Source organism: Molossus molossus, unplaced genomic scaffold (assembly GCF_014108415.1).
Source record: "Molossus molossus isolate mMolMol1 unplaced genomic scaffold, mMolMol1.p scaffold_m16_p_1, whole genome shotgun sequence".
Taxonomy (NCBI): Eukaryota; Metazoa; Chordata; class Mammalia; order Chiroptera; family Molossidae; genus Molossus; species Molossus molossus.
In genome coordinates this window covers 186,544,332-186,571,806 of record NW_023425344.1, presented here as the reverse complement: position 1 = coordinate 186,571,806, position 27,475 = coordinate 186,544,332, and the positions used below count along the sequence as shown (strand labels likewise).

The 27,475-nt window shown below is 34.4% G+C and overlaps 1 protein-coding gene across 3 annotated transcripts in view; it reads left to right on the top strand.

The window, feature by feature from the left end:
• Positions 1-27,475, top strand: part of MYEF2 (myelin expression factor 2) — a 38,037-nt gene that overhangs the window by 6,067 nt on the left and 4,495 nt on the right. For 2 of the 3 annotated variants that reach the window (XM_036265758.1, XM_036265751.1), the window contains exons 3-16: positions 282-334; positions 1,545-1,552; positions 1,658-1,751; positions 5,870-6,061; positions 6,745-6,898; positions 7,431-7,480; positions 7,598-7,661; positions 10,677-10,778; positions 12,533-12,583; positions 12,885-12,953; positions 13,254-13,352; positions 13,650-13,721; positions 15,501-15,709; positions 15,789-15,840. In XM_036265758.1, the coding sequence (XP_036121651.1) occupies positions 282-334; positions 1,545-1,552; positions 1,658-1,751; positions 5,870-6,061; positions 6,745-6,898; positions 7,431-7,480; positions 7,598-7,661; positions 10,677-10,778; positions 12,533-12,583; positions 12,885-12,953; positions 13,254-13,352; positions 13,650-13,721; positions 15,501-15,709; positions 15,789-15,840 (1,269 nt within the window). The remainder of the gene's footprint in view (positions 1-281; positions 335-1,544; positions 1,553-1,657; positions 1,752-5,869; positions 6,062-6,744; positions 6,899-7,430; positions 7,481-7,597; positions 7,662-10,676; positions 10,779-12,532; positions 12,584-12,884; positions 12,954-13,253; positions 13,353-13,649; positions 13,722-15,500; positions 15,710-15,788; positions 15,841-27,475) is intronic. The other variant, XM_036265763.1, reaches the window with a different exon arrangement.

Genomic DNA, 27,475 nt, shown 5'->3' with positions numbered 1-27,475 from the left:
TGCATTTGTTCACCAACTATATCATGCTGGCCAAAATATGATCTGTAGTATGAATTAGGTTAATATGGTTGTTAGCTTTTTTAGAGAACGTGGATGATGTACATTTCTGAAAATTAGTTAAATTTACATAGCCATTGACAGGAGGTATGTTGGTCTGGTTTTGATTGTTGGTGAATAATAGGTGCTTTTCTGTAGAGTTGTGCACAGGTGTGCAGTAAAGCAAGATATTGGTGTTTAAATGTATTGTTTCTTGGTATCTTCCTTTTGTATGTCTTATGTAGTTGGTGAGGTTACATACGTGGAGCTCTTTAAGGATGCGGAAGGAAAATCAAGGGTAAGTGCTGTGGGCAGTAATCTGCTTGAGGTTTAAAAGTTCCTCAGCAGTTTACTTTCTGTATAATACTTGTACCAGTTTTTGGAAACTTAAGTTTCATTTTGTTTTACTTTATTATGCAAGATTTGAGGCTTTATACCAGCAAGTCTGACATTTATACAAATCAAGCTAGCTGCCTGGAAGGGATGGGTTTTGTATATACTCATAAAGGGTAATCACTTTTTTAATGCTCTAAGGTAATGCTTCTTCTTAGACAATAGATTTTAATAAATAGGATTTATTTTGTTGTGTTTTGATGTCTTCAAGGATATTTTAAAAGTCACTGAGTTGATAATATTCCCTAAGAGTTCTATGAGAGAGAGCTATAACTTAAACGTGTTAATTCAGAATGTATGTTTGGAATTTATACTGAAAAAACTTAATTTGGGAGCCTACAGGACTACATAAGAGGCAGTGTTCTAGTTGGTATGAATGACACTGATTATTAAATTGACAGAAGGAATTGGGTGACAGTCAATTTTGGTTTTTAGCAACAAGAACGAATATGCTGAAGAATACAATGGAAAGCTCTTAATAGTGTTTAATTTTATTATAAAGAACCAGTTGGGTTCATGAAAAATAAAGACTTTGTCATTACATTCAGTGGCAATTTGAACAGTAACTATAACAAGGAATTATTTAAAAAATTAAACTGCAAATTTGCTTCTTTACAATAGGTGACTTTTTTACATTCTTAAAACTGGATGCTGTTAAATTGTGTGCAGCCAGTTTGAGAACTTTGTTAAAAGTGAGGTTAATATTTCCTATTTTGATTTTAATAAAATTGAAAACATATATGAAAAACGATTTGTGCACAATACAGCTTTTGAAAATATTTGTAACTGTAAGGATAGGTATATTGGAGCCTTTGGTTATTTCTTTGAATTACTTTTGATTGGATTTGTGAGTGACATTACATTAGTTTAAACTTGGAGAGTCACCTAAAATGTGCTTTAAGCTTGTTACACTAGATCTATTATCTTAAACAGATATTTAAAATTTACAGAATTTGTGGTCACTTGCCTTTTATGTTCTGGAAGTATAAAAGACAAAAAAAATGACTATTAATTGATTACTTTTAATGACTTAAATGTTAGACTCTACCATTAACTTCGTCTATTAATAAAACTTTTTTTCTTTTGCATATATTGACAAATCTACCTGGATGTAGGGTTGTGGGTAAGAATTTTTCTTTTAAGTATCTTAAGTCAAATTTAAACTTCTGGTTGTAAAAAATAACCTTAATACATAAAAATTTTCCTCCCAATTTTTTTCTCAATTAAGTGTGGTTGAATTTAAAGATGAAGAATTTGTAAAGAAAGCACTAGAAACCATGAACAAATATGATCTTAGTGGAAGACCCCTGAATATTAAAGAGGTAAGATTGCCAATATTTGGATAATTTGAACATTGTAATATATGGACATGTTTTCTTTGGATTTTTGTCTTTGGTAATGTATTTATCTGATTATAGCATTTTTTTAAAACATAGATGCTTATTAAAGCATTGTCTATTGATGATAATTTTGCTTGTACATGATTTTCTATTTGCTCTTAAGCAGTTATCCTATATATTTGATTTGCTCCAAATTATTATAAGCAAAGGTACATGATTTAAAGAAGTTTCAGGACCCAAGCCCTGGCTTGTGTGGCTCAGTTTGTTGGACATCATCCTATACACCAGGAGGTTATAGGCATGATCCCCTGGTAGGGGGCTTGCAGAAGGCAGCCGACTGATGTTGCACTCAAACATGGATGTTTCTTTCTCTCTCTCTAAAAATCAATAAACTATTCTTGAAAAAACAAAATTTAAAGATGACCCACTTTAGGTGTTGACTTTATTTGGTCTGTACATTTTTAGTTTTTAGATTGTGTTGTTTAATTTGAGAAATATAGTAGATAGTGTGGTTGATAACAATGTTTGCTTAATAATGCAGAAGACCTGTAGATGTGAATAAAATTGATATTCATTTTTAATAACATTAACCTGAAATTATGCCAGATTAAAATTGTAAAAAATTATGTCAACTAGCGATTATGTCAATTATAACTGAAACTTGGAAACCCCTAAAATGGAGATGTTCCCTTTGTATGGAATTGTTCTAATATAAATACATTGATAAAAGAGTGATTGGAAGATACATTTTAAAAAAGCTATTTATAGTTAGGTTTAATTGACCTTAGAAATAATTAGCTTGAATAGCAGTCATTTTCCTGGCTTCCTTTAGGTCACATTGTTAATCTTATCTGAATAGTTTGATCACAGTCCAGTTATACATATATCCTTACTAAAGTCTATATCTAAAAAGGTAGAAGATATAACTTTGGGACCCTAAAGAATTTCCACTAGCAAGGATGTTAATTATTGGTAATAGAGCAGTACTGAGTCACAATTTAATGGAGTATAGTGGTGATCTGAGTCCCAGCTCTATTACCTCCAGGCTGTGTGAGTAGGCATGTTCCTTATTCTCTAAACCTGAGTAATTATAATAGTACTACAGATAATACCTAATAGGGTTTTTATGAGGATTAAATCAGATACATGGTAAAGAACTCAGTCTGTGGCTTAAGAGAACCTGTGTGACTCAGGGCAAATTACTTAACCTATTTCTTTGTTTTCTTATCTCAGAAAGGGAATAGTACTCGAACCTATTGATAGTGTTATAAGGAGTCAGAGTTAATAATATATAACACATTTAATAAATGTCTATTTGTTATAATTGTGATATTATTTAAAGCACTTAGCATAGTGCTCAAAATATTGTAACTACATAATAAATGTTAGCTGTAATAATAATTATGATTGTTGCTATTCCTGTCCAAGGTAGGAATATTATTGGTCATTGTTCTCTTGTTCCTGAGTATGAGGTGATAATGCAGTAGTTCCCTTCTCCCTTATCCAAAAGGGATACATTTCAAGACCCCTGGTGGATGCTTGAAACCACAAATAGTACTGAACCTTAAATATACTGTTTTGTTTTTTTTTCTTATACATACATACCTTTCACTTAAAGGAAGCTCTGTACAGCTTCCCTTTGGCATATTTGAATTGCTAGCATCACAACTCTTGCACTTTGGGGCCATTATTAATTAAAATAAGGGTCACTTGAACACAAGTACTGTGATACCACAATAGTTGATCTGATAATCAAGGTGGCTACTAAGTGACTAAAGGATGGGTAGTGTGTGCATTGTGGCTAACATCGGACAAAGGTCTGATTCATGTCCTAGGTTGAATGGTGTGAGACAGCATAAGATTTCATTACACTATTCAGGATGGCACACAATTTAAAACTTATGAATTGTTTATTTCTGGAATTTTCCATTTAATATTTTCGGACTGTGTTGACCATGGGTAACTGAAGCCAGGGAAAGGGAAACCATGAATAAGCAGGTACTGCTATCGCCTAAAATGAAAGGCCATGCTACCAACATATACAAGTATCCTAAATCCCTTTATTCGAGTTAGCTTCTGAATTCCTCTAATCCTCTTTGAGCCTGGGGTTTATTTATTTATTTCTGACTGGGAAGTGGAGAATTGGTAGAGAAAGTTTAGACTGTTATGTTCTGTGCCAGTCATTTATTTCATGGTTTTTATGTGTAAGCCAGGACCAGTATTCCAGAAATGTGTTGATTCCTAAATAATTTCCCATAAGGGTGGCATTTCAAATAACCACTGTTCTGGGAAATTGATTTACTGTTTTATGATGTTTCTTATTCTTCAAAAGACAAGTATTATAGATTCTCAGTGGTTTTATTTTTAATTGGAAAAATAGTTTATTGGATACTAAAGGCCAGATCCATATTGTTTGTGTTCTTTTAAGTTTTACCACATTATAGATCCTCAGTAATATGTCATAGACCCTAGAATAGTTATGTGATCCATGCCAATATAAGATACTTCTATTTTTTAACCTGTTTAAGAGGAAAAAACATGGTATAGCTTGGCTTAACTAAGCGATGAAATGTTCTTTATTCAATTAACTTTTTTTTTGGATTAATGTCATTAAAGGTCCCTTTTCTGGGAATATCTGATTTACAAATGGGTGGCTGAGGTCATTGCTGAGAACTACTAGTGAGAGTCTGAGGAAAAGTTTATTTCCAATGTTCCTTTACAGGTATTAGAATTGCACTTTTTCATGTAATTCAGTGGGGGTTAGTAGCAGTTGTAAACTTATTATAGGCTCTCTAATAGCAAAAACTATGGGGAGGCTGACATCCAGGGAGAGGAATAAAAATGGTGTTATATAGTAGGTAATTTGTGTTATATAAATTTTATTCTGTGTATGTCTTATATATATGTTTATATATGTCATGTATCTAAAAGACAAGTCAAAACAGTAATATACTTTATTAATGTTAAGATAAGAACAATCAACCTATCTTAATAGTTCATGAAGAATGTTTTACTGTGTTCTCCTCCATAGGTAACCACAATCCTAAATTTTGTATTTGTGCAAGATTTTAAAACCTTAGACCTGAAGCATTTATTATTTTATAGTATTCTTTAAAAACATTTATTTCTTTACTTCTGTATTTCTTTTTAGTCTTGGTGAAGAAATATATTGGAAGCCAGAATACCTTTATTCTTACAATGACTTTTTTACCTTCTGTTCTGCCAGCCTTCCTAGAGAATTTATTGAAGCCACCAACCTTTCTTTTTATTAGTATTGCCAGACAGGCCAACAGAGTAGAGTTGATGGTTACATATAGCATAATCATATGGTATTGCAGATGATACCCTATTACTATATTTATGTATGCTTTTTTATTTTTTGTATTTCATGTAGTGAGATGAGTGAGAAGTATGTTTATAGTTGCTTTTCTTTGGTTTAAAAGTAGAATATTTCTCTTACAAAGTTAATGAACTTAAAAAAACGCAGTGTTTACTATCATTCTTCATTTGGCCTTTCTTTATTCTATGCCCCCCACCCCCAATCTTAGATCATAATCATATTGAGGAGGGAAAGGTTGGAAGGTGGATTAATTATATTTTATTTGTTCAGGAATAAAATTTATACATTATCGTAGTTCCCCTCTACCCCAATACTCCTGGGTTTTATAACACCAGTCTGCTATTGTAAAGCTTTGAATTAGTCTTAGTTTGGCATTGCATTGGTCATTCAGTGGTGACAATTCACTATTAGTGCATTTGGGAAAGAAAAGCATTACAGTAAGTATTTTGTTCCTCTTTGAGTTATGTGTATGTGTCATAAACTTTCACACTAGTACAAGGGTAAATTAAAATTTCAAGTTCTTAAGTGACTTTAGTGATTGGAAAGAGGTATTTAATTTACATCCCTGGAGACTGTAATCTTTTATCTGTCTACAGGTTTTATGGGACTGAATTTTCCGGATGAGGAAAAAGCTCACTCTTCAAAAGGGCCAATAATTTAACCCAGATGGAATAGCTACTGTAGAATTTGAAGTTGTTGTTTTAATTATATAGATTTTCTGATGTATCTAGTGGCGTTTAATATTCAATATGTGTTATAGGATCCTGATGGAGAAAATGCTCGTAGGGCATTGCAACGGACAGGAGCATCATTTCCAGGAGGACATGTACCCGATGTGGGATCAGGGTTGATGAATTTACCACCTTCCATTCTCAATAATCCAAACATTCCTCCTGAGGTTATCAGTAATTTGCAGGCTGGTAGACTTGGTTCCACAATTTTTGTTGCTAATGTAAGTTTAAGCTTTAGTCTAAAATTTTGTCATTCAGATATATAGTTCTAATTATGAGATTATTTAGATGAATGGGTTATAGGTTTATAGAACATTTTATTTTTAACTAAAGTAAACCAAACATAAATGATTATAAACGGAAACCTAATTTAAATTTATATATATATATATGTGTGTGTGTATATATGATTAGCTTGTATATATACATTTAGAATTTAAAAAAAAAAACTGGAATTTATAAACACTTAGCAGTTCTTTATATTACTTTTATTGTACGTGATTTTTGTTCATATTGGTAAGTGGATTTTTTTAGCTTTAATTGATATTTCTGAATGTCCATGTTGTAGTTGGTTTGTCATTTGTTCTAAGCTTTTGAAAGTCAATGATATCAGTAGTACTTTCTAAAAATCTGAATTTCTCTTCAGTAAAAATAGATTTGCAAGTTTCAAATGTACAAAACAGGATTGAGTAGGTAAGAGACTGTTTTAGGAATTTAAAAAAATTAAGAAGGATAAACATCAGAGATGTAGCTTAACTAATTTTAAACAACTTAAGGCCTCATTTTAATATTATTGATATCCTGTTTAACAGGAATTATAGTTCTTTATAGTTTTTGTTTGTATTATTTATAAATGGGGAGACGGGTTTCTTAGGTATGTAACTTTATATAATTTTATGTTAAGCTTGACTTCAAAGTTGGTTGGAAGAAGCTCAAGGAAGTGTTCAGCATAGCTGGAACTGTAAAGCGGGCAGATATTAAAGAAGACAAAGATGGCAAGAGCAGAGGAATGGGCACAGTCACTTTTGAACAAGCAATTGAAGCAGTTCAAGCAATTTGTATCCTGATTTGCACTTTAGGATTATTTAATAAGGTTGAAGAAGCTCAATACTATTTTGTAGGAGTCCTGGAATTTAAGGTTACCTGGCTTAAAAATGTGTGTTAGACTTTAGTCTTCAGTACGTAAAACCTTTTCTATGTCCAAGTACTAAAGTCACTCTTAAAGCTTGAATTAACCATATTGTACGGGCCCGATACAAACCTTTCTCTATTTTCTCTTCCTGTCACAGTTGTTTGTATTCATGCTCTTGACAGTTACGTAATCCACTGTAAATTAATATAATTGCTTTAAATGAAGCCTTGTTAATTTTCTTTTTTCAATGATTAAATTAAAAGATTATATTTTATGTATAAATAAACTATAAAGCAAAGAATTGAAGTTTTTTAGTGTATGGAAGAGACTTATACAAATGAGTAAAATATTAAAGATGTTGATTAAAATATTAAAGGTAGTCTGACTCTAAATAAGATTATTAAAAATATTATAATTTTATGGTTGTCTTAACTGGCTTTCCTTGACTGAACCAATAGCTATGTTCAATGGACAGTTTTTGTTTGATAGACCTATGCATGTGAAAATGGTGAGTTTCTATATATCACTTTGTCTCTCCAAACTTTTCAAGCCTTATCTGCTCTCCTCTATGTTACAGATCTTTTTAGTTACATATTAACCTTACAATAAACTTTTTTGCAATTAGGATGACAAGTCTGTCCCTCATGAAGACTACCGTTCACATGACAGTAAAACGCCACAATTACCACGTGAGTAAAAGCTGTTAGAAACAATGCAAACTATTGTTTTTCAATTTTACTATGTGTTAAGCAGAACTTTTTATTTTCGTGTTTATATCCCAAGTTGTCCAAATTTTGGAGTTAGTTTGGAGTTACGGAGATAGTTTGGCACAGTTGAGTAGTAAGACTGAGAAGGTAAATATGTGCCATTTTTTCCCTCTTTTTGTTAGTTTTTCCTCATTATAAAAATAATATGTACTTTAAAATTTGGTCAGTTTATATACATGAGGGGAGAAACATTCTTTTTAATTTTACCACCTAATAATATATTTCCTAATAATTTTGTTTGCTTGTGCTGTCAATTACTAAGAGATATATATGGTAATATATCCAACCAGAATGATGGATTTGTCTAGTTTTTCTTTTTTTTTTTACTTTAAATATTTTAAAGCTGATTTAGTAGTTGCTTTCACATTTAGAAAATGTATGTTTTCCTAGTAAATCAAATTTTTATCATTATAGTGATTTTATTTTTAGTAACTACTACTTAGTCTTTTGTCTAATATTAATGTAGCTACAACAGCTTTGTTTTGTTTATTCACATTTATTTGCATTAATTCCCATTATCTTATTTTTCTCCTATCTTTCTTTTTCTTTTAGTGGCTATTCTAGAGAATTTAATATGTCTTTATAAAGTCTCTTGTTAATGTAATTATTCTTTTACTCAGTACTTGAGTGGCCTTTGAATACTTTAATTCTAATAATTTTTTATTGAATTATATGCTATTATTGCTCAGTGTTTTATTTCTATATTGTTCTTTTTATTTATTTATTTTTTCAATCCTCACCCGAGGATACATTTTTTACATTTATCTTCAGACAGAGTGGGAGGGAGAGAGAGAGAAAGAAAGAAAGAAAGAGAGAGACATCCATGTGAGAGGTACATCGACTGGTTGCCACCCGTACAAACCCCAACCGGGGCGGGGACAAACTGCAACCGAGGTACATGCTCTTTGTGGGAATCGAACCTGGGATTCTTTGGTCCGCAGGCTGACACTCTTAACCACTGAGCCAAATCAGCCAGGGCACTATATTGCTCTTTTTAATTCCACAAATCAAACATTATTATTATTTACCATTTTTTGTCTCATCATTTCTCTGCTTTTTTTAGACCCTGGCACCGATTTTTCCCCCTGACGCATGTATTTTAAAAGCTTTCTCAGTGAGGCTCTATTGTTAGTAAATTCTCTCCATTTTGATTTTTCTATAAATGTCTTTGAAGATAGTTTCATTGGTTATATAGTTTAATACTGATAGTTATTTTCTCTTAGCACTTTGAAAATATTCCACAGTCATTTGGCTTCCATTGTTGCTACTAAGTCAGCTGTCTGTTGAATTGTCCTTTCCTTATAGGTAAGCTGTGTTCTTCATATAGCTGATTTTAAGATCTTTGTCTTTGGTATGCAGTTTCACTACAGTGTGGGTGGTGTGGATTACTATTTATTAAGCTTTCATAATCTAATTTTTAAAGAATAAACTAGAAAATTCTCATCACACGTGTCTTTGAATATTGTCCCTTTTCCTTTTATAAGGCAGTTCTTTCCGTCTCCTCCAAGTTTGCCTTATTATTCAGGATGTCATCTTTCAAGACCCTGGCTTTACACAGGATCTCCCAATTTACTTTTCAACTATTAATACTCTTTTATTTATTTAGATGAAAAGGAAACCTTCTATTAAATTTATACTTACTTTTCATGTTTGTTTGTTTTTTTTTTTGAGATTTACATTTTTATATACTCTTCTCTATTGATGTATAATATGAACTCATAGATTTTGACAGAATCCATTTGTTAATTATGTTAATTATTATTAACCTCCCCATATTTTTTTTTCTTCTTCCCTCCCTTTCTTTGTTCAAATAACTAGGAAGTAGGGAGCCTCCTCATTTCCTCTGCCTCTGATATACTTACTTTTTGGTAAAAACAGGATTTCCCAGAACCATGAAGATTTTTCTTATTCGAATACGTGGAATTGACCTACTTTCAAGGAGTCCTAGTTCCTTTCAGTGAAGAATAATATCAGAGATGAAAATATGAGTGCTGGTGTAGACATGAGCATTTTTGATGTTCAGATGTGCTGTTTCTTTTAGACCATTTTTAGGGACTGAGCTGAAAAAATACTAGGTCTCATTATCTTTCCAATTTAACACAACATGCTTCTTTATCTTAAAATATGTGTGTGTGTGTGTGATATATTGCACACATATATACATGTATGTATATATGAAGTATATGGTTTCTGCAACCCCAATTGCTAGGTTAACTAGCAACAACTTTTTAAAAGTATAATAAAACAGTTCCTACTTAAATATTAATTAATTCTGTCTTTAAGGTCACCAATTATCTTCTTAAAGTCTATTTTCAATGAATTTAATTAGTTTCTTTTAAGAGAAATAGTAAAAAGAATATTGGATTTAGAGATAGAAAACTTAAATTCTAGTCTTAACCTCATAGCTAAATGAAAGAAACTTAAGGTCTCAAAAATTTCCTCATCTGTGGATTATATATGGGAAAACACTTACAGTACCATATTAATACAAATAAATGTTTGTGTCTGTGATAAAACTAGGTAATGTAACCTTTGTTTTATTCAGTATTTTTATGGTAGTTGACCTTTTAGTTTGAACCATTTTAAAAGTAATTCTTAGGTTTTTAGTGGTACTACAAATTTGAGAAAGTCTCATTTTCAAATATGTATGCCACTTACAAGGTGATATAATATTTAAAATCCTCTTAGTATTTTATTAGTCCTTTTCAATATGCCTTTAGTTGGGATATAAGATGGACCTACTTCATAAAACATTTATTATTTATAAATGATATTATGGTGAGGGTTCAGTATGCTGCATTCCAATGAAAATAAGAACTTATTTACAAATTTGCAAAATTTTAAAGATGCCACTACAAGTTTATAGCTCTTAAAAAATTGTAGTGCCAGTTATTTAGTCATATATGGGTTGGTAATATTCTTATATTTCTGTTTCAGGTGGTCTTGGAGGCATTGGAATGGGACTTGGTCCAGGTGGACAGCCTATTAGTGCCAGCCAGTTGAACATAGGTGGTGTAATGGGAAATTTAGGTCCAAGTGGTGAGTATTCTAACTTTCTTACTTCTTTTTAAATGATACATTCGCTAGGTCATAAAGCTCACGTGTACTAGTTTGTAATAATGTTTAGAGGACTATATTTTATAGTTGGATATTTAGGATGTTACTTTAGTTTGAAAAAGGAATGGAACATTGGGGAGCAGAGAACATGAAAGAGGATGAGCAGATGTCAGGATATTCTCTGAGGTGAGCTGTACTGTAGCTAGCCTTTCAGCACTGTGGATTTTTGTAATGGATTTAAGGCAGAAGGAGAATGTTCAACATAGTGTCTTGTATATCATTGACATACATTATTTGTGGAATGGCTGAAAGGCTACCATATCATAAACAATTTATATTTACATATGTAGTTGGGTAAATAGCTTTTTAGATAGTGTTTGGTTCTTCACTTGGGCTAACTTACACTTTATTTTCGAAGACTGACTTTTAAACATTTTTGTTTCAGAACTCTTTTGTACTCTTAAAGTTTGTTGAGGGTTCCAAAATGCTTTTGTTTATTTGATTGTATTTATCAATATTTACTATATTAGAAATTAAAACATTTATAAATTTATTTAAAAATAATAAACCCATTATGTTAACTTACACTTTTTTAAAAAGATTTTTTATTGATTTTTTTGAGAGAGAGGAAGGGAAAGGGAGACAGAGAGAGAATCATTGATGCTAGAGCGAAACATTGATCAGCTGCCTCCTGTATACCCTCTATCCGGGATCAAGACTGCAACCTGAGCATGTGCCTTGACTGAGAATCAAACCAGCAACCCCTCAGTGCATGGGACGACGCCCAACCTTCTAAGCCACACCGGCCAGGCCCATAAATATACTTTTTAAGAAAATAAATTATATTTTCCAATACAAAAGAATTAGTGAAAAGAGTGGTGTTTATTTTGCCTTTTTGTACATCTCTTTAATGTTGGGCTTAATGCAAGACAGCAGTGTCGTTATATTTTCTGCATTTAGTTTGTTACACTGTCATGCATCATGTAGTAGTTTTTGGAAAATTCCACATTATACTCATGAGAGAATGAGAGTTAAATAGTCAAATAATTCTTAGTGTGAATGAAGTAGTTTTGACCTGTTGGACCCTTGAGGGTCCCCAGACCATACTTTGAGAACTGCTGTTTTAATTAATAGACTGATAAATGAGATCAGATACTTTTTTTTTTTTTTAGATGCTATAGCCACACTTCAAATTATGAGGGTGGTTATGGTAATCATTCTGATCCAAACAGATGGAAGTTTTATTCCTTACTTTTAGACCCTCTACCCTCCTAAATATATATTATTTTTATTCTTTAGATTTTTACTGCTCCCTTATCTATTCTGTATTAAGGAGTGCTTAACTTTCTGACCTGATGTCTAAATGTGCTATAGTGATACTTCTGTGTTTGTCTTAAAAAAAAAATCAGTGATAGTGATATTTTTTGTCTGTTCTGCAAAAAAAAAAATGTAGTCCTGGATATTTTCTAACTGAAGGTGAGTGTGACCAGTAAATTTGAGTATGACCAGTGAATTTTGTTTTCTTGTCTAAGAAATATTCAAAGAAGGCTTTTGAAGAGTCATTAGACAACTGCTAAGGCATAGCACCTTAGACCATCCCACCTGTGTCTCGCTGCTTCTCTTAGTGCTCCATTGTGACTATATCAGTGGTATCTATTTTTCTGTGTTGCGTTATGTCATTCTCTAGTCATAAAAACAAGATTTACTGAAAGTACATACTGTGTATTTTATTTGAGGTATGGGAATGGATGGTCCAGGTTTTGGAGGAATGAATAGAATTGGAGGAGGTATGTATAAGCACTTGTTTTTTTGTATGTACCCATCACCATTTTTAGTAAATAAGGAACTGTGTTGAGAATTCCAAGGGAAAAAAGCATAGTTTAATGTTGGCCCACTTCCTAAAGGCTGCTGGCAGAAATTGAGCCCAGTAGTACTTAAGGGATATGGAAGATGATGTGTTAAGAAGCAGCTGCACAAGGTAGAGTAGATGAAGAGCTTACTGGTGAGACTTAAGACTTAACAGTTATAAATGTACCTTTCAGCTGTACAACTGACAGTCAAATCTCAAAGTTAATCTTTATTCCATAGGAATTGGGTTTGGTGGTCTGGAAGCAGTGAGTAGCATGGGAGGATTTGGAGGAGTTGGCAGAATGGGAGGTAGGTAAATATATGTAGTGGGATGTATATACTACATTTAGTTTAACTTATATTTAAAATATTCCCCCCTACTTAGGGATGGGTACTATAGATGTTTTCAGAGGGCATATGTGGGCACTTGGTAGTAGGGACAGGCATGGTGAAACAGGATATATGTGGCATGTGAGGTAAGTTGGGTAAATCACAGACATTTTTGTATTTGTGACTTTTGCTGTTGCTTAATTTCAGTGTGTTCCTAAATGGATTACTGTGTATTGATATACTTGAAAAAAGGGTTAATTTGTTGCATAATTTTTTCAGAGTTATACCGTGGTGCAATGACTAGTAGCATGGAGAGAGATTTTGGACGTGGTGATATTGGAATAAATCGAGGCTTTGGAGATTCCTTTGGTAGACTTGGTAGGCTGGCTGCATATTTCTTTTGTTTTTGCAGGTTATATTTTTTAAAGATTTTTCCTCTGTTTTGTGTGAAAAATTGGAAATTTATAACGTTTCATACAATTTATTACTAGAGAAAAAGACTTTATGGATTTTAATGCACTAGCTGTCTTTTTTAGTATCTTACATATTTGTACCCTATTTCTAGAAGACTATACTTTTCAGTTACTATACATCTTCTGAGAGTATAGAACCTTGGGACTTTTAAAGTATGATTACTTAAATTAATTAGTATATTATCTTTCCATCCTTGTTTAGGCAGTGCAATGATTGGAGGGTTTGCAGGAAGAATAGGAGCTTCTAACATGGGTCCAGTAGGATCTGGAATAAGTAGGTTTAAATTTTACTAGAATTTGTTCAGTAATATTTGTGTGCTTGCAAAAGACTTTGCAAGAGTAGTTATTGTAGTATAGTAATACTTTGTTCTTTTATGTTAATACTATCTTGTTACAATTTAGAGAAACTTTAATAATTATTGAGCTTTTCTGTTTGATCACTGAAATTTCTAAAGTAACATTGAATTTTACTACTTTGATATTCTAAACTAACACCAGACTATGTGTTAACTATAAGCCAACCCAAGAATCTCCTTTCCAACTAAGAATTCTGGTGATTTCTCTGATCGTGTGTCAAGAACAACTTTTGCATTAATACCAACTTAATTTCCTTGCTTATTCTCTATGACTGTTATTGGTTGCCAGTTTATTTCATCTGTGAATACTATTTTTGTCTTTTGAAAGACGCAGGTGAGTTTCCCCAGATATAACACTTCTAAATAGACCTCCTGAATTTGAAGGATAAGGTTGAAAGAGATGCTTATTTCCTCTCCTCTTAAACCTTTCCTGTGGTAGAATCAAGCATAGTTGAAACACTGGGAGTGCTGAATGTCTTCCATCTGTTTCCACTACCACATTTTAGGCCTTATCTTAAGGCTTAACCACATGGCTTAGTCTTTGACTTCTGTTGCTTACTGAACCATGTCTCTGTGAGCTCTCCATACTTTATTGACTTCCTGATTGAAATCTCATAAATAGGAAACACAATCTATTTGAACTGTTCTAAGAGTGAATTAAAAAATCCTGTCAGCTGAAGATACCTATTTCCATTGTCCCTTGCTTCTCATTTTATTCCTTCTTTTTATCATCTTTTCAGCTTTGGCCATTTTCCTGTTAATGGTAACTTCCCTACCTTTCCTTTTTCACCTCAGTGTTTACATTTCTGTTTCCTTAATTTTATATTTGTTGTTCACAGAAAACCAATTTGAGGGTGATGCTAATTTTTAGAATTTCTATATATGAGGATTTTAGGTATGAGAAAAAAGGATAAGTTTTGAGCATGAGTAGGACTGGAATAGTTAAAGGGGACTCAATGCATAAGAATGAAGTGTGTATGCTCTCTGAGCTAAATTCTCAAGCTCTGGCTAAAGTGGTGCGATTTCATTTTTTGTCGCTACCTCCACAAGTTTTTGTATAACATTGAGATTAAAAAGTTACATGTTTTTGTGGTTGTTGAAAAAATTGAATTTATGCAAAAAGAGAAATTGCATGTGAAACAGAAGGTACTGAGGTGAAAGGGAGGCTAGGAAAAGAATATTATGTAGGAGAGTATGATGAGAGCAACAGTTGGTGTGTTGGAGTTGTAATAATTTGAATTTGTCTCATATATTTTTGTTCTAGCAATTATTAAACTTAATGTATTAGAAAATAAAAATAAGGATAAATACTATAACATTATGGATAAAGTAATTGGTAAAAAATTTATATCTTATATATAATGAGTTATGATCAGAGCATAATTTTATAGAAGTATATGTATGTAATGTATTACCTAGTGGCTAAAATTAACAAATCCAATCAGCCATTAACATTCAACTAACCAAATGTGTACCAAATTAAATTCTGTTCCTTAGAAGATTGTTATATTGTGTCTATGAAAATAATTTTATGCTTACGTATTATCAAATTACATAAACGAATTAATTTTTCTCTCTCTTTCTTTCTCAAAAATGATTCTTTCCCTCCTCTTCCTCTCCTCCCTTTCTTTCTCCTTATGTTTTTAAAACAAAAACACCAAACTTCCAAATCCTCTTGTCCCTTCCCTAAAATCCAGGTGGTGGAATGGGTGGCATGAACAGTGTGACTGGAGGAATGGGGATGGGACTGGATCGGATGAGTTCCAGCTTTGATAGAATGGGACCAGGTATAGGAGCTATACTGGAAAGAAGCATCGATATGGATCGAGGATTTTTATCAGGTCCGATGGGAAGCGGAATAAGAGACAGAATAGGCTCCAAAGGCAACCAGATATTTGTCAGAAATGTAAGCAACTAAATATAAAGGATACTTAAAATTATTTTTTGCCTTGTATATCTGTTACTAATACCTTTTTTCATTCTAGCTGCCTTTTGACTTGACTTGGCAGAAACTAAAAGAAAAATTCAGTCAGTGTGGTAAGTATGCCAATGACTGTAGATATGTTGATAGTGATTATAGAGGAAAAATTGAATTTAAACTTTTATTTACTTATTTTTATCAAATATCTATTTTTTAAAATTTATTTTTGTTACAGATGTTTCTCTTTTTTACCCCTTTGACACCCTCCTCCCGATCCCGCTCACCCCCTACCCCCAGCATTGTTGTCTATGTCCATTGGTTATGAACACTTGCATATAAGTTCTGTGGTTTATCTCTTCTTCGCCCTACCCCCCACTGGCTCCCTCTTCAGAGGTTTGTCAGTCTGTACCCTACTTGTATGTCTCTGAGTCTATTTTGTTCTTCAGCTTGTATTGTTCATTATAGTCCACAAATAAGTAAGACCATGTGATATTTGTCTTTCTCTGATTAGCTTATTTCACTTAGCATAATACTCTCCGGGACACTCTATGTCGACTCAAAGGATAAGAGATCTGTCTTTCTTACAGATGCATGGTGTTCCATTGTGTAAATGTACCACAACTTTTTTATCCACTCATCTATTGATGGACACTTGGGCTGCTTCCAGATCTTAGCAATTGTAAAGAGTGCTGCTATGAACATAGGGGTACATATATTCTTTCTGATTGGTGTCTCAGGCTTCTTAGGATATATTCCTAGGAGTGGGATAACTGGATCAGATGGCAATTCAATTTTTATTTTTTTGAGAAAACACCATACTGTTTTCCATAGTGGCTGCACCAGTCTTCATTCCCACCAGCAGTGTACTAGAGTCCCATTTTCTCCACACCCTCACCAGCATTTGTTGTTTGATAATTTGTTGATGGCAGCCTTTCTGACAGGTGTGAGGTGAAACCTCATAGTCATTTAAATTTGTATTTCTCTGATGATTAGTGACCTTGAGCATTTTTTCGTATGTCCTGTTGGGAGAGGTGTCTATTTAGGTCCTTGCCCCATTTTTTAATTGGATTTTTGTCTTCCTTTTGTTGAGTTGTATGAATACTCTATATATTTTGAAGATTAGCCCCTTATCTAATATTATCATTGGCCTGTTATACTCTCCTATATAGTGGGTTTCCTTTCCATTTTGATGGTTGTTTCTTTTGCTGTGCAGAAGCTTTTTAGTTGGATGTAGTCTTATATGTTCACTTTTTCCTTTGTTTCTCTTGCCTTAGGCATTATATCAGTGAAAATTCTGCTGCGAATGATGTCTGAAATTTTGTTGCCTGCATTTTCTTTTAGGATTTTTATGGATTCACAAGTCACATTTGAGTATTTTATCCATTTTGAGTTTATTCTTGTGTATAGTGTAAGTTAGTGGTCTAGCTTCATTTTTTTGCATGTAGCTTTCCAGTTTTCCCAGCACTATTTATTAAGGAGGCTGTCTTTACTTCATTGTATGCTCTTGCCACTTTTGTTAAATATTAATTGAGCATAATGTCTTGGGTCAATTTCTGGGTTCTCTGTTCTGTTCCATTGATCTATATGCTTGTCTTGTGCCAGTACCAGGCTGTTTGGATTACTATGGCTTTGTAGCATAACCTGATATTCGGTATTGTGATCCCTTCTACTTTGTTATACTTTTTCAATATTGCTGTGGCTAGTTGGGGTCTTTTTTGGTTCCATATAAACTTTTGAAGTATTTGGTCTAGGCCCATGAAATATGTTGTTGGTATTTTAATGGGGATTGCATTGAATCTGTAGATTGCTTTGGATAGTATGGACATTTTAAAGATGTTAACCCTTCCGATTCATGAACAAGGTATATGTTTCCACTTTTTTATATTTTCCTGTATTTCTTTTTTCAACGTCCTGTAGTTTTCTGAGAACAGGTCCTTTACTTCTTTGGTTAAGTTTATTCCTAGGTATCTTAGTTCTTTTGCTGCAATGGTAAATGGGACTGTTTTTTTAGTTTCTGTTTCTGTGAGTTCATTATTGGTGTATAAGAATGCTATCGATTTCTTGATATTAATTTTGTACCCTGCATTTGCCAAATTTATTTATTAGCTCTAGTACATTTTCGATGGATTCTTTAGGGTTTTCTGTGCACAATATCATATCAACTGCAAGTAATGACACTTTCACTTTCTCCTTTCCAATTTGGATCCATTTTATTTTTCCTTCTTGTCTAATTGCTGTGGCTAAGACTTCCAGTACTATGTTAAGTAAGAGTGGTGAAAAGTGGGCATCCCTGTCTTGTTCCTGTTCTTAAGGGAAATGCTTTTAGTTTTTGCCCATTGAGTATGATGTTGGCTGTAGGTTTTTCATATATGGCCTTTATTATGTCGAGATATGATCCCTCTATTCCCATATTGCTCAGCATTTTTATCAGAAATGGGTGCTGGATTTTGTCAAATGCTTTTTCAGCGTCTATTGATATGATCATACGGTTTTTATCTTTTATTTTGTTTATGTGGTGTATTACATTTATTGATTTGCAGATATTGTATCAGTCTTGCATCCCTGGGATGAATCCCATTTTGTCATGGTGAATAATTTTTTGTTGTATTGCTGGATCCGATTTGCTAATATTTTGTTCAGGATTTTGGCATCTATGTTCATCAGGGATATTGGCCTCAAGTTTTCTTTCTTTGTAGTGTCCTTTAACTTGTTTTATAATTAGAATTAGGCTGGCCTCATAAAATGAGTTTGGAAGTCTTCCCACTTTCTGGATTTTCTGGAATAGTTTGAGGAGAATGGGTGTTAGATCTTTGAGTGTTCGGTAAAACTCCCCCGCGAAGCTGTTGGGGCCCGGGGTTTTGTTTGCTGGAAGTTTCTTGATTACATCTTCAGTTTCCTTAGTTATTACTGGTCTGTTCAAGTTTTCTATCTTTTCCTGGTTGAGTTTTAGGAGACTGTGTATTTCTAGAAATTTGTCCATTACTCCTAGATTGTCCAATTTGATGGCGTATAATTTTTAATAGTATTTTTTAATGATCCTTTGTATTTCTGTGGTGTCAGTTGTGACTTCTCCACTTTTGTTTCTGATTTTGTTTATTTGGGTCCTCTCTTTTTTGTTTCTTGGTGAGTCTGGCTAAGGGTCTACCAGTCTTGTTTATCTTTTCAAAGAACAAGCTCTTTGTTTTATTGATCTTTTGAATTGTTTTCTTTTTTTTTTCTTAGTTTCTGTGTTGTTTATTTCTGCTCCGACCTTTTCTTTTTCTTTTCTTCTACTTGCTCTGGGTTTTTCTTTTTGTTTACTCTCTAGATCTTTAAGTTGTAGGGTTAGAAAGTTAATTAGAAAATCTTCTTGTTTCTTGAGGTACGCCTGTAGTGCTATGAACTTGCCTGTCAGGACTGCTTTTGCTTTGTCCCATAGATTTTGTGTTGTTGTGTGTTCATTTTCATTGGTTTCCAGGAAATTTTTAATTTCTTCCTTGATCACCTTGGTAACTCATTCATTGTTCAATAACATGCTATTTAGCCTCCATGTATTTGAATATTTTTGTGTGTTTTTGTTTTAATTGATTTCTAGTTTCATGCCATTGTGATCTGAGAAGATGCTTGATATGATTTCAATCTTCTTGAACTTGTAGAGACTTGGTTTGTGTCCTAACATGTGATTTATCTTTGAGAAGGTCCCTTGTGCAGTTGAGAAGAATGTGAATTCTGAAGTTTTGGATGTAATTTCCTGTAAAGATCTATTAATTCTATTTGATGTAGTGCATCATTGAGAGTCTGTGTTTTCTTGTTATTTTTTATCTGGGGGATCTATCCAGTGATGGCAGTGGTGTGTTGAAGTCCCCTGCTATGATTGTATTGCTGTTAATTTCTCCTTTGAAGTCCTCCAGAAGTTGTTTGTTTTTTAATCCTCACCCGAGGACATTTTTCCATTTTTTTGTTCAGATAGAGTGGGAAGGAGAGAGAGAGAGAGAGAGAGAAACATTGACGTGAAAGGAACACGTTGAGTGGCTGCCTCCCGCACAACCCAACCAGGGCTGGGGACAGACTGCAACTGAGGTATGTGCCCTTAGTGGGAAGCAAACCCGGGTCTCTCTGGACCACAGGCAGACGCTCTTAACCACTGAGCCAAACCGGCCAGGGCGTCCTCCAGAAGTTTTTAAATGTATTTTGGTGTTCCTATGTTAGGTGCATATATATTTACCAAGGTTATATCCTCCTGTTGCATAGGTCCTTGTAATATTATGTAGTGGCCTTCTTTGTCTCTAGTTATGGCCTCCATTTTGAAGTCTATTTTATGGGATATGAGTATTGCTACCCCCCAGCTTTTATTTCTTTTTGTTTGCTTGGAAAATGTTTTTCCATCCTTTCACTTTCGACCTGTGTGAGTCTTTTGTTGTAAGGTGGGTCTCTTGTAAACTACATATATATGAGTCATGCTTTCTTGCCCATTTAGCTACTCTGTGTCTTTATTGGAGCATTTAATCCATTTACATTTAAGGTTATAATGTACTTATTTATTGCTCATTTTGTTTATTATGGTTATGTTTCTCTTCCTATGTCTTCTGCTTATTACAGCAGTCCTTTTAAGATTTCTTGGAGTGCTGTTTGGTGCTAATGTATTCCTTTAGCCATTTTTTTGTTTGTTTTTTGTTTTTTGTTTTTTTGGTTTGGGAAGCCCTTTATATCACCTTCTATTTTGAATGATAGCCTTGCTAGATTGAGCAGTCTTGGGTTTGGATCTTTGTTTTTCATTACCTTGATTACTTCATGCCATTTCCTTCTGGCCTGTAGTGTTTCTGTTGAGAAGTCAGCTGATAACCTTATCGGGGCTCCTTTGTAGGTAACCTGTTGCTTATCTCTTGCTGCCTTTAGGATTTTCTTTAATTTTTGGCATTTTAAATATTATGTATCTTGATGTTGGCCTCTTTGGGTTCTTCTTACTTGGGGCTCTCTGTGCTTATTGGTCACCTTGTATGCCTTATTCCTTCACCAAGCTAGGGAAATTTTCTGTCACTATTTCTTCAAATATATTCTCTAACCCTTGCTTATTTTCTTCTTCGGGCACACCTATGATGCAGATGTTGTTATGTTTCATATTGTCCTACAGTTTTCTTAAGCTGTCATTCTGTTTGTTTTTTCTGTTTGGTTTTCTGATTGGGTGATTTTTTTTCTACCCTGTCTTCTAATTCACTGATCTGGTCCTCAGCTTCCTCTACTCTGCTGGTTATTTCTTCCAATGTGTTCTTTAGTTCTTCTATGTCATTCGTAATTTACAATTGGTTGGTTTTCAATGTTTCTATATCTTTACTCATGCTGTTGAGCCCTTTATTCATGCTGTTGAGCTTCCTTATGATTACAGTGATACCTCGGTTCTCGAACATAATTCGTTCCAGGAGGACGGTCGAGAACCGAATTGTTCGAGAACCGAAGCAATGAAACCCAATAGGAAAGCGTGACTCCACAAAGCGTGACTCTCTCTCTGCACTCACACTGATGACGCAAGCAAGACGCGCTGGGCCGAATGAACGCCATTCGGCTCAACTCGGCTCATCTCGGAAGTTCGAGTTCCAAATATTTGTTCGGATTCTGAGACAAAAGTTTCTCGAATCTCCTGGTCGAATACCGATTTGGTCGAAAACTGAGGCGTTCGAGAACCGAGGTATCACTGTATTACTCTGCACTCTCCCTTTGATATTTTGCCTAATTTTATGTCATTTATTTCTTCTCCTGCAGAATTATCTTGTTCTTTCATTTGGGATTTGTTTCTTTCTTTCACCATTTTGGCTGTCTCAGTGGGTTTTGGAGCCTGCCAAATTTTCCCTGTGGGTGTTGGTATTCCACTCGTTTTGGCTCCCTCTACTAGGTTTTTATGAATGTGGGAAGACCCATGTTAAACACCACTATCAAGTCTTACTTTTCTGAGTATATTTACAAGGTCAGGAAATGTTCATCTATCCTCTAGCTTTTTGCCTGGAGGCTATTAGTCTCAGTTACTTAATGAGCCTGGATTTGTAGCCTGCAGCTGAATGAAAAATCCCTCAGCTGTAAGAGGATGTCCTGCGGGTGGGGCACTTACTCCTTATAGACTTTAGATGTTCATGAGCCTCAATTTGCATTTTTTAGTCTGGCCTGGTGGTGCTGAATTCTTGCAGGAAATGCTGGGAAGGGGCTCATTGAGTAAGGTGGCGATTGTCCTTTGAGGGGACTAATTCAGTACAAGACTCCCGATGCCCTCCAGTTTAGCTCTCAGCTCTCTCTTGAGCCAGGAGCCCCGGACTCTCTCTACACAGTTCCAGTCCAGTCTGCCTTCCCTTTGCAGGAGCCCAACGTGAGTGGCTGTAGCTGATTTGGTGGTTTTTAAAACCCCCACTTTCTCAGTGGGAAGTGCACAGTACTAATAGAGCCGTCTGTTGCTGTTCATGGACTCCCAGCTTGACCCCTCATGCCTCTGCAGTTCCTACCAGGCTCGATTTGGCATCCTCTCCTTGTCCCCAGTTGTATTGGCTCTCTTCCAGCTGCTCTTCAGTTGTTTTTCCCAGTGATTTGTCTTTATTTTAGTTGTAATTCCAGTTTGGTCCTGGGAGATGGTCTGTGTAGCTTTCATTCACTCCGCTGCCATCCTTAAATATCTGATTTAAAATTTTTCAAGACTATGTTTAGACCTTTACCTTGTCCATGTGCTTATTTCTGGTAGTCTAATTTTACTTCAAATAAGTTATTTATTTTGCTTTACTCAGACCTAAAGCAGTACAAATTGCTACTACATAGCATGATTTAGAATAGAGCTTGTCGTTGTCTCCTGTGGATAAAGAAGATGTTTATTTTATTACCTGAGTATTAAAATTTTGATGTATCATGATGGTTCACATTTAAAAAGATTTTTTTTCTTGTGGGAAATACTAATGAATGATACATTTATTTCCTTGTTTATAGTATAGTGTAGTACATTGTCAGCATGACCTAATGAAATGCTGTGACATCTGAGTTATATATGGAATTAATAGGTGACCCATTCTACATATTTCATTGCCTAAACAGCACAGGAAACTTACCTAATAGCATAGAACCCACCACCTGGAACTGCTTAGACATAGGTACATTCTGGTGGCCCTTCTAATTCTCTTATAAACGGTTCTTGGCTATAATGATGCTACCTATACAACCTTAATACACCTTTTTAAAAAAAAATTTTTTTTTCTTTATTGTTTTTTGAAAGAGAGGAAGGGAGAGGGAGAGATAGAAATATCAATAAGAAAGAACATCAGTTGGCTGCCTTCTGCCTGCCCCCTCTGGGGCTTTGGACCACAACTTGGGCATGTGCCCTGACTGGGAATCAAACCGGCGACCTCTTAGTGTATGGGTTGACGCTCAACCTCTGAGCCACACTGGCCAGGCCTTAATATACCTTAATATGTTCATTGGGTCTGTAGAAGATTATCTGGTTTAGTACTTACATTTTTTTTTTTTTTTTTCATCGTCACATGAGGATATTTTTCTGTCTTCAGATGGAGTGGGAGGGAGGGAGAAAGAGGAAGAGAGTGAGAGAAACATTGATATGAGAGACACATTGACTGGTTGGCTCCCACACAACCTCGACCAGGGCTGGGGACAAACTGCAACTGAGGTACATGCCCTTGACTGGAATTGAACCCGTGACTCATCGCTCCGTGGGGCCATGCTCTAACCACTGAGAAAAACTGGTCAGGGCTAGTTTAGTACTTTTAAAAGTGGCTCTTTTTTGGTGATGATGAGAAAATTGGTGTGAGTGCAACGAAGTAACAGCTTTTTCTGCTATTCGGTGGTGTTTTAGAAACTATAATCACAATAATAAGCTATATAGGTGGCATATAATGATGAAAAAGGGTTAAAAATGGTACATTCAGCCTTTGAGAGTTAATGAAAAGTTCAAAGTATTAGGAATATATCTTTAATTTTTTGAGATTATGAAGGGGATAAGTTTAATGTTCTCTCACAAAAATAGCCTGTGTATCCACTTATTACAGTGATTGATCACTTGTGATCAAAGGTGCTCATTGTGGAATCTATTTTCTACTGTGTTCTCAGAGTACTTTATACCTAACTCTAGTGTGATAATCTGCTCACATGTTTTCTTCCCTCCTGGATGGAGGCTCTTGAGGGAAAGAACCATCTCTTTTATTCTAGTACCTTTTATTGCCTCTTTGTTTATACAGTAAGAGTTTATTAAAAAAATATTTTTTTTTTTTTGGTGCGTGCCCCTAGCGGGAACCGAACCCGGACTCTGGTCCGCAGGCCAATACTCCAACCGCTGAGCCAAACCGGCCAGGGCTAAATGTTTTTAAGTGAGTTAAACATTCTGAGCAGAGATTCATTTATTTAGTTATCTAGTCATTAAATCTACTAATACTATATTTTTGGTAGCCTGTTGTCTTTAGTATTTGTAAGGCAAACAAACTCTAAGGTATTATCTCCACCCTCAAAGAACATTCAGTGTGAGTCTATCTAGGATGTTCTTTTGGCCTCTTTTTTTTTAAATCATCTTTTAAAAATATTTTATTCAAAGAAGAGAAACTAAATGTTTTTTTAATTTAAAATTTTAGTTGAAATTGAGTCAGCTAGTAAACAGTCACCATGAAGACAAAACAGAATTATGAAGTTGTTTTGAGGTGTTGGTAGTCTTTGTAGGAGTAAGAAGATCTACCAGGATTGAGTAAGCAGCATCTGGCCATGAGCCTCATAGATTACAGAAGAATGGATGCACATTCTAGGGTCTTCACTGAAGTATATTAAATGCAGGGCAATGGCAGCAAGTATAGATAATTTCCGTTTTGCTTTCAGTGGGGAAAAAATATCTCCAAATGAGATAAGACATTATTTTAGAAAGTAGAAATGAAACAAGATAAAGAACAAGGTAGGGCAAACAAATGACATTAATCAAAATGTGACCAAAAAACAGTTGACTGTTTTTTATCATGTGTAGACAGATTTCCTTTGATGTCAGGGATGGGTAAGGCTTGCAGCAAACTTGAGGTTTTTTGGTGGACTTCTAGCTGGAGTGGACTTGTTTTGACCAGAGGACATCAACAATTCAAAGACATTTTCTGAAAGGAAAAATTAGTATCCAAATTGACATTTGTACAGCTATAAACTTTGTGAACAAATACTGCTTTTACCCACAGATTTCCATTGTGTAGTTTTCTACCTGAGTATGCTTAATTGCATAGAAAATGGGAACTTAATAGATTTTGTTTACTAGAAAACACATGCTGCTTCAAGCATGAAGAGTGGACTTTGACTCTGGAACTTAACAGTAAAAATAATGCAGTGACAGTAAAAATAACATATGAAGAACATTTATTGATACTGTCACTTTTTTACTTGTAAAGAAACACTAAAACTTTGTTTTTTGGTTTCTTATAATTATTTCTTTTGTAGAATGTCTGATTTTGCTTTTTTATTCTCCTTTTCCTATGTTACAGCTTTGCTTTGGAAGTAGATTTCATTGAATTATGTATTTATTTATTCGTGCTTTAATTTGGTCTACTTTTAGATATGCTTTGATATATGCATTTCCTAAAGTACACACCACAAGAAGTTAATAGGCTAGATTAAATAAAGTAGAAAGTTTCCTTTCACTGCAGGATAAATCATTTTTATAACTAGTAAATGTAACAGCAATATGTTTGATTATACTGTGATACTGATTTCTCGCTGCATATTGTTTTGTCCTATATTGTTACTAAAATCATCCTATTTTTATTTTTCTTGGAATCATACAAGATATTTGTAGATATTTAAGTCATTTAAGGAAGTCCTCAGAGAGTGTAAAAAGCCAGAGAGGTCTGATTTTAATCATTTATGAGACTAAATTTTTTCTCTTTAAATATTTATCTTAAGAAAGGAAAATATTTCAATTGATGTTTGTTTTTTTAATCTTCATCCGATGATATTTTTTTTCCTTTTACCTTCAGATAGAGTGGGAGGGAGGGGGAGAGAGAGATCGATTGATGTGAGAGAGATACATCGATGGGTTGCCTCCCTCACAACCCCATCCAGGACTGAACCACAACCAAGGTTTGTACCCTTGACCAGATTCAAACCTGCAACTCTTTGGTCCACGGGCTGACGCTCTAACCACTGAGCAAAACTGACCAGGGCTCAATTGTTTTTATGGGATTAGGAAGAAACTTAGGAAGCATACAATTCTTTATGGTTCTGTGCCTACTGGGGTTTATGTGGCAGTCTAACCGTGAAACAAGTATTTGTAGGCCACTTTCTGTACAACCTGAATGTCCACACTATAAGAAGTTTCAACTATCTTTGCTAAGAGACCTTGTGAGGTCAGCAATTTGGGGGTCTGAGTAATGATCCCTAAACCAAGAAACAGAATTTAAGAGGGGGAAAAAGAAAAGATACTTGCCCTGAAAGATTGAGACAGATTTTGCAAGGGATAATTACATACTTTTCTTTGAAGTTTTAAAAATTTCTTGTTTGAGTGAACCTTACTATTGCTAAGAAACATATTAGGTAGGATACTTATGTTAAGAAAAATTCTATATTTTTAGATAAGATTAGAATGAGGACAGATCTTTAACTTTAAAAGCCCTTGAAAATTATCCACAGTCCCCTTTAAAATTAATGTTAAGTGCTGCCATTTATTTACCAAGGTATACTTCTTTAATTAAACTTGCTTTTTTTCAGGTGCCAGAATTCAAGATATTAAGAGGACTCTAGAAATCACTCTATATCTATTTTAAAGTTTAAAAAAAATAAAATTTCCAATATCATTTTATGATGTTTATTAGAAAATTTGATTCCTGTATGTGTGTATATGTGTGTATTTTTAACTAGCTGTAGGGTAATTATTGTTTGGGTCTATTTTAACCACTGTAATATAATTTCTCTGAAGATTAATCTGTTTTATCACTTTTAGAACACAGATAAAGACTTCCTGGTCTGGGTTATAAAATCATGGTTTTGTCTCAACATAACATTATTATCTTGGACTATTTAATTAGTTCTGAGTGAGTGAATGACTCACTACCAGTTAGTTTTAAAAAAACCAGTTATGGCCCTGGCCAGTTTGGGTCAGCGGTTAGAGCGTCGGACTGCGGTCCGGAGAGACCCGGGTTCGGTTCCCGCTAAGGGCATGTACTTCGGTTGCAGTTTGTCCCCGGCCCTGGTTGGTCGTGCGGGTGGCAGCCACTCGATGTGTCCCTTCACGTCGATGTTTCTCTCTCTCTCTCCCTTCCTCTCTCTCCCTCCCACTCTATCTGTACAAAGGGTGGAAAAATATCCTCGGGTGAGGATTAAAAAAAAACCAGTTATGGTGGGTGAAAAAACAGTAGGAAGGTAGTTGAGGATGTTGTAGATAAGAAATCAGTCAAATCAATATTTAAAACGAAAAAAAAAAATCTTACTTATGCAATGAGATTAAATTGTTCCCATTGCCTGAAAAGAGCTTATGGAATTTTTTTGCTAAGCCCTTTGCTCTTATCTTTCTCCTTCTTCCCCCTTTATAACAAGAACTAAATATGAACTAAATTTGTCTGGCTCTCTGATTTTGTTGCCAGACTAAAATTAGCACATAGTGATCTGGCAACTACAATATTCAAGGGGAGGGAAATACTGTGGTAAGTAGTCACATACATCACACTTTAATCTTTGTGGATTGGGCGATCATACATCCCAGTTTGCCTGGGGATGATCTCACTTTACATGTGTCATATATTCTCTCCAGTGTTCTGGTTTGGATGATAGATTTTATAG